This window comes from Carlito syrichta, unplaced genomic scaffold (genome assembly GCF_000164805.1).
Source record: "Carlito syrichta isolate Samal-C Ts95f unplaced genomic scaffold, Tarsius_syrichta-2.0.1 Scaffold314334, whole genome shotgun sequence".
Classification (NCBI taxonomy): Eukaryota; Metazoa; Chordata; class Mammalia; order Primates; family Tarsiidae; genus Carlito; species Carlito syrichta.
The window spans coordinates 676,009-693,137 of NW_007258430.1; the positions used below are offsets into that span (position 1 = coordinate 676,009).

The window sequence follows — 17,129 nt, forward strand, 5'->3', positions numbered from 1 at the left end:
GGCATTAGCTCATACTGATGTTTGGTGTCTTTACTAAGAGGTTATGAATGGATTACTACATTACAGTTTTGTAATAGCATTTGGAGCACTGTTCATAATTGATTAAAGGCAGGATGCTTAAAGTGAAAAATGTCTTTGTATCAAATAGACTATAACATTTTATTTTAACTTGTAGAATTCGTAAAAGGAAGGAAGAAAAACTTAAGGAGCAAGAACAAAAAATGAAAGAGAAGCAAGAAAAACTGAAAGAAGATGAGCAAAGAAGTTCAACGGCAGATATATCTGTTGGGTATGGCAAACCATATTCTCATTTGACAGAAAAAATCTTTTTTTTTTAAACAAAATCTGCAAAAGAAGGTTCTGAAAAGGCTCAGTATCTCAAATTTAGTGTATTGACTTTTGATTACATCTGCATGTAAAAACACCTATTGGATCTTAAGATCATAAGTCACAAACTTGCAACAGCTATATTCTACATGACCAGTAACAAATACTCAGAGAAACTGAATCTGGGTACCTAAGAAAGTTAATAGATATGTCACCTAAAACACCAGCAACCAAAGAAAAAATAAATATTTAGATTTCATCAAAATTAAAAAATTGGCCAGACTTAGTTGCTCAGCCAGTAATCCCAGCACTTTTGGGAGACCAAAGCAAGTGGATTACCTGAGCCCGCGGGTTCGAGACCCACCTGGGCAAATTGGCGAGAACTTGTCTCTACAATAAATAAAAAATTAACCAGGCATGGTAGCGCATGCCTATAGTTATGGCTACTTGGAAGGCTGAGGTGGAAGAATCACCGGAGCCCAGCTGTGGTGGCCGGGAGCATGCCACAGCACTCCAATCTGGGCAACAGAAACAACTTTTGTGCTTCGAAAGATACTAACAAGATAGTAAGAGGCCGGGCTCGGTGGCTCAGCCTGTAATCCCAGTGCTTTAGGAGGCCGAGGTGAGTGGATTGCCTGAGCCCACGGGTTCGAGACCCGCCTGGGCAACTTGGCAAGACCTCATCTCTACAGTAAATCAAAAATTAGCTGGGCATGGTAGCGCATGCCTGTAGTTCCAGCTACTTGGAAAACTGAGGTGGAAGGATCACGGGAGCCCAGCAGGTCTGAGGCTGCAGTGGCCAGGAGCATGCCACTGCACTCCAGCCTGGATGACAGAGTGAGACTCTGACTCAAAAAAAAAAAAAAAAAAAAACTATTCTGCCTGAGCATCATTATGCCTATATGAAAGGGGGGAAAAAAAAAGAGAGTAAAAAGACAACCCAGTGAATGGGAGAAAATATTTTGCAAATCATATATCTGATAAGAAACTTGTATCCAGAATACATATAGAATTCTTGCAACTCAACAATTAAAAGACATTCCAATTAAAAAGAGGTCAATGGATTTGAATAGACATTTTTCCATAGAAGATATACAGTATATGCATGAAAATATGAATAACATCATTACTCATCAAGGAAATGCCCATCAAAACCACAATAAGGGCTGGGCATAGAGGCTCGTGCCTGTTATCCTAGCACTTTGGGAAGCCAAGTTGGGAGAATCCTTGAGCCCAGGAGTTCAAGACCAGCCTGGGCAACATAGGGAGACCTTGTCTCAATTAAATGAATAAGCTAATTTATTATTATTATTATTATTTTTTTTTAATTGTGAAGTTGTGGGGTACAGTTAAGGGTTAGGTATACAATTGCGTTTCATTCAGGCACCCTGTTGATATGGGGTGTTTCCCCGTTCCCGGACAGACATTTGCTACTGTTAATACCATCTCCCTCACCCCCATAGTTTCCCAGTACTGTCAGTCATTTTCTTATAGTATTGCATTGGATGTTTAAGGTCCATTATATGAGTGAGAACATGTGATACTTGGATCTTTGTTTCTGTGAGAGGTCACTCAGTATTATATAGGAGAGGGTGTGGTGAAAAGGGAACACTTCTACACTGTTGGTGGGAGTGTAAACTAGTGCAACCTCTGTGGAAAGCAGTGTGGCGATTCTTAAAAGCTCTAAATACCAACCTCCCATATGACCCCACAATCCCCCTACTGGGAATATATCCTGAAGAACACAAATCACTCTATAAAAAAGATACCTGCACACGCATGTTTATCGCAGCATTGTTGTTCACAATAGCAAGAACCTGGAAACAGCCATGCTGCCCGTCAAAAGAGGACTGGATTAAAAAAATGTGGTACATATACACGATGGAATACTATGCAGCCATAAAAAAGAACAAAATCATGAATTTCGCAGCAACCTGGATGGAACTAATTTTTTTTTTTTTTAAAAAAGATCATAGTAGGCTGCCTATAATCAAATTGACAGTAGCAAGTTTTGGTGAGGATGTGGGAAAAGTGGAACTCTCGTACATTGCTGACATGCATGTAAAATGGCACAGCTGCTTTGGAAAGCAGTTCTTCAAACAGATAAACCATTTATTACTGTAGGACCCAGCAATTCTACTCCTGGGTATATACACAAGACAACTGAGAGCAACATTCACCCAGTTGATGAATGGATAAACAAAAGTGTATGCCTTCTGTGGGACATCCAGGAGACGATTACCCAGCAGTAAAAATGAAGGCGACTGGGCGCAGTGGCTCAAACCTGTACTCCCAGCACTTTGGGAGGCCTTGGTGAGACAGTTGCCTGAGTTCAGGGGTTCAACACCAGGCTGGGCAACTTGGTGAGACCTCGTCTCTACAACAAATTTAAAAAATTAGCCAAGTGTGTGGTGTGCACCTGTAGTTCCAGCTCCTTGGAAGGCTGAAGTGGAAGGATTGCCTGAGTCCAGCAGGTCAAGACTGCAGTGGCCATGAGCATGCCACTGCACTCCAACCTGGGTGACAGAGTAAGACTTAGACCCAAAGAAAAAAAAGGAATGTGGAATGCTGATATTTGCTATAATGAGGATGAACTTTAAAAACATGCTAAGCCGGGCTCGATGGCTCAGCCTGTAATCCCGCGCCTTGGGAGGCTGAGGTGAGTGGATTGCCTGAGCCCGTGGGTTCGAGACCCGCCTGGGCAGGCGAGACCTCATCTCTATAATAAATCAAAAAATTAGCCGGGCGTGGTAGTTCGCACCTGTAGTTCCAGCTCCTTGGAAGGCTGAGGTGGAAGGATCTCTGGAGGCCAGCAGGTCAAGGCTGCGGTGACTGGGAGCGGCCACTGCACTCCAATCTTGGCGACAGAGTGAGACTTCAACTCAAAAAAAAACAAACATGCTAAATTGGACTGGGTGTGGTGGCTCAAGCTGTAATCCCAGCACTTTGGGAGGCCAAGGTGAGAGAATTGCTTGAGTCCAGAGGTTTGAGACCAGCCTGGGCAACTTGGTGAGACCTCGTCTCTACCATAAATCACAAAAGCTAGCCAGGTGTGGTGGCATGCGTCTGTAGTTTCAGCTACTTAGAAGGCTGAGGCAGAAGGATCGCCTGAACCCAGCAGATCGAGGCTGTGGTAGCCATGAGCGTGCCACTGTACTCCAACCTGGGTGACAAAGAGTGAGATTCCAACTCAAAGAAATGCTAAGTTGAAGAAGCTAGTCACAAAAGGCCACGTATTGTATGATTCCATTTACAGGAAATGTCCCGAATAAGGAAATCTATAAAGACAAATGCAGATGAGTAGTTGCAGAGGCAGTGGGAAAGAGGAAATGGGAAATGATTACTAATGAGTATAGTGTTTTTCTTTTAGTGTGATGAAAATGTTCTAGAATTAGATAATGGTAAAGATTGTACAACCTTGTGAATATATCATTATAAAAACCATTAAATTGTGCACTTTAATATGGCGGTTTTTATGATATGTAAATTATATCTCAATTTTAAAAAAATAAGCACGGTATAGAGTCTAGCTCTTTCTTTTTGTTTTTGTTTTTGAGTTAGAGTCTCGCTGCATTGCTCAGACTGGGGTGTAGTAGCACACTCAAGGTCACCCCAGCGTCGACCTGCTGGGCTCCAGTGATCTTCCACCTCAGCTTTCCAAGTAGCTGGAACTATAGGCACGCACTACCACGCCTGGCTAATTTTTTATTTCCTACAGAGATGAAGTCTCGCCAAGCTGCCCAGGCTTGTCTTAAACTCGCGGACTCAGGCAATTCACTCACCTTGGCCTCTCAGCTGGGATTACAGGCTGAGCCACCGAGCCCAGCCTAGCTCTTCATGTTTTTTATGCTCATTCAGCCTGTCTTTTACATTATCCCTGACTTCTGAATATATTTGAACTTGCTAAACCCCACTTTGGATGTAAAACATAAATGGTGGAATTTATTTCAAGATTAATATAATTTTAATTTTAATTTGGATAACATAATGGATTAAACATCCATATTGTGTTCATTCTGCCTGCTAATTCTAAAGTTTGTCTTCTTGGCTCCTCCACTATTTGTCTACTTCTCTCCTTCCTACTCTGAGCCAACATCACCTCCTAGCCAACCACCTAGACTATTACTGGTCTATTCTAATATTGACTTCTTTATTGATCTCCCCTCATCTACTTTCTTTCCCCGATAATATTCCACATAGTGCCAAAGCACTTTCTAATATTATTTTCCTTTTCCAAACTCTTAAGATTTTTTTCCCAATACTTTTTGAATGATGCCCTGATCTAACCCTACCTTTTTTCCCATCCATACCTTGGATTACTACTTTCTCATTTACACTTTTCTTCACATTATAACCACCTCTCATTTCTCTTTAGCTCCATGCCATTGCATGTGTTATTCCTCGGCAGTACATGCAGATTTCCTCCTTCCTGCTGCCCGCTCCACCCCCATCTCCCTGGTCTCACAATTTCTTTTTTTTATTTTTACTTTACTTTTTTGAGTCAGACTCTCACTCAGTCGCCCTTAGCTGGAGTGCAGTGGCATTCTCAAGGCCACCCCAGTGTCGACTTGCTGGGCTCAGGTGATCCACCTGCTTCAGCCTTCCAAGTAGCTGGAACTACAGGTGCACGCTAGCACGCCCGGCTAATTTTTTGATATATTGTAGAGATGAGGTCTCACCAAGTTGCCCAGGTTGATCTTGAGCCCCTAGGCTCAGGCAATCCTCTCTCCTCGGCCTCTCAAAATGCTGGGTTTACAGGCTTGAGCCACTGCACCCAGCCTGGTCTCACAATTTAAATGTTACTTCTTCAAGCCATTCTTTCTTGATTCCTAAGAGTAGATTTGGTCCTCCTTGAAATGCTTTCATAGAACCTTGAGCTTGTCTTGTTTTAGTACTTACTACATTTTTAAGTTTTACAATGACTATGTAATTATCTGTTTTCCGTGCAAGACCATAAATTGTCATGTTTTTCTTTTCTTTTTTTTTTTTTTGAGTTGGAGTCGCCCAGACTGGAGTGCAGTGGCCGCTCCCGGCCACCGCAGTCTCGCCTGCTGGGCTCCGGCGATCCTTCCGCCTCAGCCTTCCAAGTAGCAGGAACTACAAGCACGTGCTACCACACCCGGCTGATTTTTTGATTTATTGTAGAGATGCGGTCTCGCTGCCCAGGCGGGTCTCGAACCCGCGGGCTCAGGCAATCCACTCACCTCAGCCTCCCAAAGGCACGGAATTACAGGCTGAGCCACCGAGCCCGGCTAATTGTCATGTTTTTCACTACTTCTTAAGCATATAATGCCTGGTACTTTGTAGGCAGGCAATAAATAGTTCATAAATGGAATTATATATTCATTAGTAAATGTGTATATTTCTTTTATCCTAAAGGGAGGAAGAAAGGGAAGATTTTGATACTAGCACTGAGAGCAAAGAAATTGAGCAAAAGGAACTAGATCAAGATGTCACTGAAGATGAAGATGACCCAGGATCGCATAAAAGAAGCAGAAGGGGTAATACTGAAATTCCCTTTTTTTTTTTTTTTCAGTCAGAGTCTCACTCTGTCAACCCAGGCTGGAGTGCAGTGGCATGCTTACAGCCTCCACAGCCTCAACCTACTGGGCTCAGGTGATCCTTCTACCTCAGTTTTTCAAGTAGCTGGAACCACAAGCACGTACCACCATGGCCAGCTAATTTTTTTTTTTGATTTATAGGTCTCGCCAAGTTCAAGATCTTGAACCTCTGGGCTCAGACAGTCCTCTTGCCTCTGTCTCCCAAAGTACTGGGATTACAGGTGTGAGCCCCTGTGCCTGGCTAATACTGAAATTGTTTTGTTTTGTTTTGTTTTGTTTGAGTTGGAGTCTCACTCAGTCGCCCAGACTGGAGTGCAGTGGCCGCTCCTGGCCACCGCAGCCTTGACCTGCAGGGCTCCCGTGATCCTTCCGCCTCAGCCTTCCAAGTAGCCAGAATTACAGGCATGCGCTACCACGCCTGGCTGATGTTTTGATTTATTGTAGAGATGAGGTCTCGCTGCCCAGGTGGGTCTCGAACCCACGGGCTCAGGCGATCCACTCACCTCAGCCCCCCAAAGGCGCAGGATTACAGGCTGAGCCACCGAGCCCGGCTTAATACTGAAATTCTTTATTTTATTTTATTTTATTTTGAACTGGAGACTCACTGTCACCCAGGCTGGAGTACAGTGGCACACTCACGGCCACCCCAGAGTTGACCTGCTGGGCTCCAGCGATCCTTCCACCTCAATCTTCCAAGTAGCCAGAACTATAGGTGCATGCTACCACGCCTGGCTAATTTTTGATTTATTGTAGAAACGAGGTCTTGCCAATTTGTAGGGGCTGGTCTCAAACCCACAGGCTCAGTCAGTCCACTCGCCTTGGCCTCCCAAAGTGCTGGAATTACAGGCTGAGCCACTGAGTCTAGCCCAAAATTTTCTTTTGATAAAGATAACCTAGACAGACTTTTGTTGCAATTGATTTTTTTAAATGGGAGAATCATATACAATTTTCTGACAATAAATTTGAAAATGTAGGCAAAATTGAATGAAATCTTAGAAAAATTCAAATTATCAAAATGGATTTGTGAAGAAATTTTGAAATGAAATTGAAGCAGCGCTGAAAAAAAAAAAAACCTTCCTACAAAGAAAACTTCAGTTCTGGACAACTGTATAGGTGAAGTCTGCCCTTTTCTTTTTCCATTTTTTTAAGTCAGAGTCTCACTCTGTCACCCAGGCTGGAGTGCAACCTCAACCTGCTGAGCTCAGGTGATCCTTTTGCCTTAGCCTTCCAAGTAGCCAAGACTACACGTGCCTACTATCACACTTGGCTAATTTTTTTTAATTTTTGTTATAGAGATGAAGTCTCGCCAGGTTTCCCAGGCTGGTCTCGAGCCTCTAGGCTTGGGCAATCCTCTGGCCTCTGCCTCCCAGTATGCTGGGCTTACAGACATGAGCCACTACACCCAGCCAAAGTCTGCCAAATTTTAAAGAAGTAGATGATTCTAATTCTACACAAACTCTTTCAAACAAAAGTGATTAAAAATAACAACATTCCCAAACTAGCAGAGCAATTTGACAGTGATGGAAATAACAGATAAGTTTAGTTCCAACATATTTTAGAAGTTCAGGCAGATCATCCAGGGTCCATCCAGGCTTTTTCTGTCTTGTGATACTGCCAACTTAGGATTTTGCTGCCATCCCCATGATAAATGACTTATCACCATGTCTGTATTCTAGCTAGTTAGAAGGGGGAAAGGGAAGCAAAGCCCAGAGGCTCCATATAATGCTTCTTCTCCCATCTCTTAGAACACAAGTTCCTCATGTAGTCATGCCTACTGTGGGAAATGTTCTTTTGGATTGCTAGATGCCTGGCTCAAAACTAATGGTTCTGTTACTTTATTTATTTATTTTATTTTTTTATTTTTTGAGTTGGAGTCTCACTCTGTCGCCCAGACTGGAGTGCAGTGGCCGCTCCCGGCCACTGCAACCTCGACCTGCTGGGCTCCGGCAATCCTTCTGCCTCAGCCTTCCAAGTAGCCGGAATTACAGGCATGTGCTACCACGCCCAGCTGATTTTTTTATTTTATTGTAGAGATGAGGTCTCGCTGCCCAGGCAGGTCTGGAACCCGCGGGCTCAGGCAATCCACTCACCTCAGCCTCCCAAAGGCACGGGATTACAGGCTGAGCCACTGAGCCAGGCTTGGTTCTATTACTTTAAAGTGGTGATTAGAAAATAATAGGCTGACCAGGCTCCGTGGCTTATATGAAATTCAGATTTCACTGCCTGTAGATAAAGTTTTATTGAACACAACCATGCTTATTTGTCTACATATTGTCTATGACTATGTGAAGCACAGCAGCAGAGCTGAGTAGCTGTGAAGACTATTAAGATCAGCAAAACCTAAAATATTTACAAGCTTGTCCTCTCCAGAAGTAGTTTGCGGATTCCTGCCTTAGAGGAAGGACTCATAGCTGTTGGAGAATAACTAACTAGCATACTTTATTGTAGTCTCCAGTAGGTAAACTACAGATTTTGTGTGTCCCTTTAAATTTAAGTATATTGATTTCTTACATAGTGTATTAGTCTGTTTGGGTTGTCATCATAAAATATCAAAGCCTAGGGTGGCTTAAATAACCGAAATTTGTTTGTTCACGGTTCTGGAACCTGGAAGTTAGCAGGATTGGTGTTTGTTGAGGCATCTCCTTGGCTTGCAGACAGTGCCTTCCTGCTGTGCCCTCACATGGCTTTTTCTCTGTGCGCACCAGAGAACAAGAGCTCTGGTGTCTCCTGTTCTTATAAGGACACCAATCATGTTGGATTAGGACCCCACCCTTATGACTCGTTTAACCTTAATTACCTCCTTAAAGGCCTTATCTCCAAATACAGTCAGATTGGGAGTCAGGGCTTTAACATAGGAATTTGGAGTGGAGTGCCACAATTTAGTTCATAACACCTAATAACTTGGTAGCTTTGAATCTCATATTTTTGTAATGGAAACTTAAAATATGATGATGAGATGATGATAAAAAATTTTATTTTAACTGTAGGGAAAAGGGGCCAAAATGGATTTAAAGAATTTAGAAGGCAAGAAGAGATCAATTGTGTAACAAGAGAGCCTCTTACTGCTGATGAGGAAGAAGCATTAAAGCAGGAACACCAACGAAAAGAAAAAGAACTGTCAGAAAAAATTCAAAGTGCCATTGCATGTACCAACATCTTTCCCTTGGGCCGTGATCGCATGTATAGGCGATATTGGATTTTCCCTTCTATTCCTGGATTGTTTATCGAAGAGGATTATTCTGGTCTCACTGAAGACATGCTGTTGCCTAGACCCTCATCATTTCAGAATGACGTACGGTCTCAAGATCCTCAGGGACCCCCTAAAACCGGAGAGTCTTCGCTGTCTGAATCTACCTCCAACATTGACCAAGGTCCGTGTGATCATTCTGTACAGCTGCCAAAACCAGTGCAGAAGCCAAATCGGTGGTGCTTTTACAGTTCTTGTGAACAGCTAGACCAGCTTATCGAAGCTCTTAATTCTAGAGGACACAGAGAAAGTGCCTTAAAAGAAACTTTGTTGCAAGAGAAAAGCAGAATATGCACACAACTAGCCTGTTTTTCTGAAGAGAAATTTCATTTTTCAGGTAAATTTTCTTTGAAAACGATCTCCTTTTTCTCCCCCTAATCTCCAGTCATTCAGAACTGAGCATTTCTCAAGCTATTAGAAATACGTTTAAAACACCTTATTGCCAGGAGCCATGGCTCCTGTGATCCCAGCACTTTGGGAGGCGGAGGCGAGAGCACTGGCTGAGCTCAGAGGTTTGAGACCAGCTTGAGCAACATGGCAAGACCTTGTCTCTACAATAAATCAAAAAATTAGCCAGGCATGATGGCGCACGCCTATGATTCCAGCTACTTGGAAGACTGAGGCGGAAGGATCGCCTGAGCCCAGTAGGTCGAGGCTGCCGTGGCCATGAGTGTGCCACTACACTCCAGCCTGGGCAACAGAGTGAGACTCTGACTCCAAAAGAAAGCCTTATTTGTTATTTAGGCCATGTTCTTTGTTTACAAATTAGAATTTAGGAATGTGTAACTTTACATACAAGGGTCTTTTACAACAGGATTCTCTAAATTCCCTTGGGTTCTGTGTGAATTATGAGGAACACATCTGCAGTGTGACAAGATGCATATTCTTTGTGGTCTCCTCATTCCTTGGTTAGTAAATTCTGAATGCCTGAGACTCTAAAGCTACCATCAGTTTTTGCAGATATTATAGTGAGTAAAGTTACTAAGAGTTTTGGTTGAGAGTCCAGGGACTAGCAAGTCCATTAATGATCACTTGGAGATCAGGTAGCAGCATCTCCTGTTTGGTGACTGATCCTCTGATGACAAATTTTAAAAAAGCAGTGAGACGTTTTTAGATGTGTGTTTTTACATTACTAAATAATATTTCTCTGGGTAAAGAATTGCTTGAACGACCGTGACTACTTTTGTTCTCAGAATTAAAAGTTGTAGTTCACAATTCTTTCTTTTATTTTCTAAACAGTTTACGTAATATGCAATTCACTTATTTAAGTCTACAATTTTCAGTGTTTTATAGCATTTTCAAAGATAGGTGCAACCATCACCACAGTGTATTTTTTTTAATCAAAAAGAAACTGCACCTTTTGGTTACCACGATAATGCTATCCACTGCTCTCCATCATTCCCCACCTAACTCTAGGCAACCACAAATCTACTTTCTGCCTCTGTAAATTTTCCTGTTGTAGGCATTTCACATGAGTAAAATCATATAGGTCTTTGGTGATTGATGTCTTTCACTTACCATAATGTTTAAGGTTCATCCAGAGTGCAGTATATGTCAGTATTTTATTCCTTTTTGTGGCTGAATAATATTTTATTGTATGTATATGCCACATTTTATTTATCCATTCATTAGTTGAAGGTCATTTGGTTTGCTTCTGCCTTTTGACCATTAAGAATAGTGTTGTTATAAACATTCACATACAAGTTTTTGTGTTAATATAGGTTATCATTTGTCTTGAGTAGATACCTAGAAGTAGAATTACTGAATCATATGGTAATTTTGTTTAACCATTTAAGGAACTCCTTGTTTTCCAAAGTGACTGCACTTTTCCACTGGTGGTTTATGAGAGTTCCAGTTTGACTAAAAGCTGTTAATGTTAAGTATCTTTTCATGTGTTCATTGCCCATTTGTATTGACTCCTCTTTTTTTTTTGAGTTGGAGTCTCACTCTGTAGCCCAGATTGGAGTGCAGACCTGCGGGGCTCTAGCAATCCTTCCGCCTCAGCCTTCCAAGTAGCTGAAACTACAGGCGCGCGCTACTACGCCCGGCTAATCTTTGATTTATTGTAGAGATGAGGTCTCACCAAGTTGCCCAGGTGGGTCTCGAACCTGCGGACTCAGGCAATCCACTCGCCTTGGCCTCCCAAGATGTGGATTACAGGCTGAGCCACCGAGCCCGGCTGTATATACTACTTTAAGAAACTATTCAAGGCTGGGCATAGTGGCTCACGCCTATAATTCCAGAACTTTGGGAGACAAGAGACTGAGAGGACTGCCTGAGCCCAGGGGTTCGAGATCAGCCTGGACAACTTGGCAAGAACTTGTCTCTACAATAAATCAAAAGATTAGCTGGGCATGGTGGCATGCTCCTGTAGTTCCAGCTACTCGAAAGACTGAGGTGAAAGGATTACAGACAACGATTTAAAAAAATCTATTCAGATCCTCTACCCATTTTTAAATTGGGTTGTCTTTTTATTGCATTATAGGAGTTACTTACATATCCTGGATACAAGACCTTTATAAATGATTGTGTGTATTTGTTTATTTATGACACTCAAGGACTCACAAAGTGCTTTTATATGCTTCTTTTTAAGATGGTAACAGTCAGCTGGCGTGGTCGCTCACGCCTATAATCCCAGCACTTTGGGAGGCAAAGGTGAGAAGATTGCCTTAGCCCAGGTTCCAGACCAGCCTGAGTAACTTGGCGAGACCTTGTCTCTACAATAAATCAAAAATTAGCTGGACATTTTGGCACATGCCTGTAATTCCAGCTACTTGGAAGGCTGAGGTGGAGAGATCACCCAAGTCCAGCAGGTAGAGGCTGTGGTGGCTAAGAGCATGCCACTGTACTCCAGCCCGGGCGACAGAGTGAGACTTCAACTCAAAAAAAAAAAAAAAATTGTAAGATTGTAACAGCCACATGGAATAACTGTATTTTTAATGAGAAAATCACAAAGGTATTTGATTACTGTTTCAGACAAATCTCAAACTGATGCCAAGTCAATATATAGTCGGGGAAGATCTTCCAATGCATGTGATCCATCTCAGATGTCTGCAGAAAGGCAACTTGAACTAAGGCTGAGAGATTTTCTTTTGGATATCGAAGATAGAATCTACCAAGGAACATTAGGAGCAATCAAGGTTTACACCTGTTCCCATTTTTAGTTTATCTAATTGGCTTGGTCCAGAATTTTGGTCATATTTGTTAACTATGTGATATAGGCAAGGCATGTGTTTTTTGAATAAATTCCAGAAAATTACAAATTTTTTATGAAAACTAAGTTTATTTCTCTGCATTAAATGTTTATATATGGAAATAGACCTTTTGTAAATATACCACATTGCTGTGCTTTCTTAAGCAGAATTTAATTAAAATAATTGGGCTTTTAAATGATTCTTAGTATTTTTAAAATATATTTTATGATATATTCATCAGATGTTGAAATGTGTAAGGATATTTTCTTTTTCCTTGACTAGCTCTTCTCGGCTGAGTCTGGTTTGTTTGTTGGTTTCTTTGTTACTTTTTTTAAATCTGTAAGTAATTCATGTTTGATCTGTATGTTCTATTCATGCCTTTGCCATCTCCTGTCACTTTATTGCTATTATCGAGTGACCAATCTTATGTAGAAAGTAAGGTATTAAAGTTTTCACCTGTGAATAATATGATTTCCGTTTTGGCCACAGTAACCTTATTCCCTTTTTGATTCATAATCTGTTCTAGAATATCCATGAATTATATATTTATATTTACATTGAACTTCATATCTATTAGAAGCAACATACTCCATTTTTCAGGGTTAGTAAATTTGGATTTCGTTACAGGTTGCAGATCGAAACATCTGGAGATCAGCCTTAGAAACTGGACGGTATGAGCTGTTAAGTGAGGAAAACAAGGAAAATGGAATAATTAAAACTGTAAATGAAGATGTAGAAGAGATGGAAATTGATGAACAAGCGAAGATCATAGTAAAAGACAGGTACAATGAGGATTTTTCTTAAATAACAATCCTTGCCACCTTAACTGTAAGGATTTTTTAAAAAGTAAATATGTTTCTTTTTCTTATTTTAAAAACATCTCATGAGACCCTTAATATTTGTAACTGTCGAAAGGATCATTTTGTAAACCTCAAGATATCTGTTACTCCACTTTGTACTAATACAGCTAAAAGACAACTCATTAGAATACTGATAATTTCTCAAGATTGTTTAAAAAATCTCTGAACTTGTGATTTTATTAATTCCCGAAAGTAACTGTACTATGCACTATTCTTTTCTGTAGGAAAACTAGTAAATTCTAGTAGACAAATATTATTTGAGCCGGGCAAGGTAGCTTAGTTCTATAAGCCCAATACTCAGAGGCTGAAAAGAGAACATCACTTGAGACTAGGAGCTGAAGGCCATTCTCGGCAATATAGTGAGACTCAATCTCTAAAAAAAAATTTTTTTTAATTTGCCTGGTGTCACCACATGTGGCACACACCTGTATTTCCAGCTGCTTGGGAGGCTGAGGCAAGAGGATCACTTGAACCCAGGTGTTTGGGGCTACAGTGAGCTATTATTGCATTACTGCACTTCAGCCTGGGTGACAACACAATCCTCTCCTAAAAATACATATATATGCAGACACACACACACACACACATATAACTTAAATTTTAATATTATTTGAAGCCGGGCGCAGTGGCTCATGCCTGTAATCCCAGCAGTTTGGGAAGTGGAGGCGAGAGGACTACCTGAACTCAGGAGTTAGACCAGCCTGAGCAACATGGTGAGAACTCACCTCTACAATAAATCAAAAAATCAGCCACGCATAATGGCACATGCTTGTGGTTCCAGCTAGAATATCCATGAGTTAATATCCTTGGAAGGCTGAGGTAGAAGGATCAGGATCACCTGTGCCCATCAGGTTGAGGCTATGATGGCCATGAGTGTGCCACTACACTCCAGCCTGGGTGACAGAGTATGACTCTATAACTCAAAAAAAAAAAAATTGAATCAGAATCTGTATCTGTATATCCACAGACACATATTTTTACTTTTTTTCAATGTTGTTTTGGGTCTTATATGCCCTTAAGCAGTTTGTCATCCAGAAGGGAATTGTGGAGAGGCATGAGGCTAGCAATTACAGAATAGGGTAAGGGCTCTGGTAGATGGTGTAATTAAAGTACATAGGAGGCCTACTTGTCTTGATGGAACACGAGAAACAGGAAAGGAAGTGCTAGAGGAAGTGACTGCAAAGCCAAGCCCTAAAGGCAGGGCAGATGTGACACTGGGAGGAAAGACCACATAACAAAAGCTTTTTTTATTTTTATTTTTGAATTGGAGTCTCATTCTGTCGCCCAGACTGGAGTGCAGCGGCCGCTCCTGGCCACCGCAGCCTCGACCTGCTGGGCTCCGGCGATCTTTCCGCCTCAGCCTTCCAAGTAGCCGGAATTACAGGCACGCGCTACCATGCCCGGCTGATTTTTTGATTTATTGTAGAGATGAGGTCTCCCTGTCCAGGCAGGTCTCGAACCCGCGGGCTCAGGCAATCCACTCACCTCAGCCTCCCAAAGGCGTGGGATTACAGGCTGAGCCACCGAGCCGGCACAAAAGCTTTGAGTGAATGGATTTGCACTTCTCAGTGATCATTTTAGCTGGAGTGTGGAGATTTATTGCAGAGGGAACAAGACTGGAGGCTAATGATGTAGTTAGGAGGCAGCAATCAGTGTCTTACCCAGTAGTTAAGGCACAAGAAAAAGCAAAGTTGAAGCAGGAGAAGTAGAATAAACTGCTTGAGATAGTTAGGCTTTCAGGCCCATCACAGTGTCTCAGACTCTCTAAACCTTCCCTATGAGCCTTCCCTTTTCTGCCTTCTCTCCTTTCAGTATTTACTCTTTGTCCTTCTAAATGAATCTCCCTTTCCTGGTTTACAACAGCTCCTTGAGATTGAGGACACAGTTTCTTACACAGGCGTAAGTAAACATTTGAATGTATGAGTGGGCTCAAGCTTCACCTAGTGTTTTTAAGTACCATAAGCTCTTCGTTGTTTTAATTGTAGACTTCTGGGGATAAAAACAGAAATTCCAAGTACTGTCTCAACTAATGCAAGTACACCACAATCAGTAAGCAGCGTGGTTCATTATCTGGCAATGGCCCTCTTTCAAATAGAGCAGGGCATTGAGCGGCGATTTCTTAAAGCTCCACTTGGTAAGTATCTGTTTTTATTTCAAAATATTAGTTATGTTTTAATTAATTTTGATATTACTTAATGTATTACTTTAATCAATAGAACTTTATTGACTGACGATGAAATTGACACAAATTTTAAAAACTTGAGATTGTGTTTTCATTTTAAAATGAGTTATTTTAGGTAAGATTTATTTTGTTAAGTTTTATCAAAAGAAAGATTACCAAAACCTGCAACTAGTCAAACCTTGAATAATAAAAGGTTATGCATAGATATTTTTTCTGTTATTTAAAATAGAACACCAAGTATGTGCCCTTAGATAGTCATCATTTGGGGTGTAGTTTAATGTTATGGGTCACTGATCTCCGTAATAGGGTCATGGAAGAAATCTTTTTTTTTTTTTCTTTGAGTTGGAATCTCACTCTGTTGCCCAGACTGGAATGCAGAGGCACTCTCCTGGCCACTGTAGCCTTGACCTGCTGGGCTCCGTTGATCCTTCCACCTCAGCCTTCCAAGTAGCCAGAACTATAGGTGTGCGCTACCACTCCCAGCTAATTTCTGATTTATTGTAGAGATGAGATCTCGCCAAGTTGCCCGGGCGGGTCTCGAACCCTTGGGCTCAGGCAATCCATTTGCCTCGGCCTCCCAAAGTACTGGGATTACAGGCTGAGCTACTGAGCCCAGCCTAGAAATAATTTTTTTAAACCATGTCTTTTTGGTCCCATTACAAGAGAAACTTGACGAGACTAAAATCCTTAAATAATGATTTGATATTACCTTGTTGAATAATAGCAAAGTGTTCATAAGTAGACAGCGCTATGAGAGCAATTTTGGAATTTGAATATATTTGTAAACTATTTCTAAATTGAAGAGTTTGTGGCTAGTATCTCGTTGTCTAAGCCTCTTCGTATTTTTGTAAATTGTTAATCCCACTATGAGTTTTATAATTCACTTATTACATTGAAAGTAGCAGTTGTAAGAAATAAAATACATATAATCACAGCTCGAAAGACATTAGAGTTTGTATTTGCTATATCACTCGTATCTCCCAGTCTTCAGTACTTCCTAGTATTTTGTCTGAATCCAATTATATGTACAAAGCATCTGTCTTTGAGAGAATCGTTTGAGCCCAGGAGTTCAAGATCAGCTCGGGCAATATAGTGAGATCTACAGACAGATCCTTTGTACATATAAAGATATTTCAACCACATGTGAACACACAATTACATCCATTAAAATTTCAGTTAAGGCCAGGTTCAGTGGCTGCCTGTAATCCCGCGCCTTGGGTGGCTGAGGTGAGTGAATTGCCTGAGCCTGTGGGTTCGAGACCCGCTCGGGCAACCTGGCAAGACCTCGTCTCTACAATAAATCAAAAACTAACCTGGCGTGGTAGCATGCACCTGTAGTTCCAGCTACGTGGAAGGCTGAGGCAGAAGGATGGCCGGAGCCCAGCAAGTTGAGGCTGCAGTGGTCGGGAGCGGCCACTGCACTCCAGTCTGGGCAAGAGTGAGACTCCAACTCAAAAAAAACAAAAATTTAGTTGAGGGAGGCTGAGGTGAGGATCACTTGATGCCAGGAGTTTGAGATCAGCCTAGACAATAAGTGAAATCCCATGCTTATAAAAAATTTAAAAACTGAATGTGGTGCGGCGTACCTATAGTTTCAGTTTCTCAGGAGTTTAAGGTGGAGTGATTGCTTGAGCCCAGGAGTTTGAGTTTGCGGTGAGTTACGATTTACACCACTGCGCTCCAGCCAGAGATACAGAGCGAGAACCTGAGTCCAAAAAAAAATAAAATAAAATACTGATGTCTGTAACTCTTTATTTT

At 41.5% G+C, this 17,129-nt stretch overlaps 1 protein-coding gene across 2 annotated transcripts in view; it reads left to right on the plus strand.

The window, feature by feature from the left end:
• The window catches only part of BAZ1A (bromodomain adjacent to zinc finger domain 1A), a 94,837-nt gene that overhangs the window by 63,224 nt on the left and 14,484 nt on the right, over window positions 1–17,129 (plus strand). For both annotated transcript variants that reach the window (XM_021719233.1, XM_021719234.1), the window contains 6 exons: window positions 176–289; window positions 5,707–5,828; window positions 8,876–9,472; window positions 12,112–12,275; window positions 12,957–13,111; window positions 15,175–15,323. In XM_021719233.1, coding sequence (XP_021574908.1) covers window positions 176–289; window positions 5,707–5,828; window positions 8,876–9,472; window positions 12,112–12,275; window positions 12,957–13,111; window positions 15,175–15,323 — 1,301 coding nt within the window. The remainder of the gene's footprint in view (window positions 1–175; window positions 290–5,706; window positions 5,829–8,875; window positions 9,473–12,111; window positions 12,276–12,956; window positions 13,112–15,174; window positions 15,324–17,129) is intronic.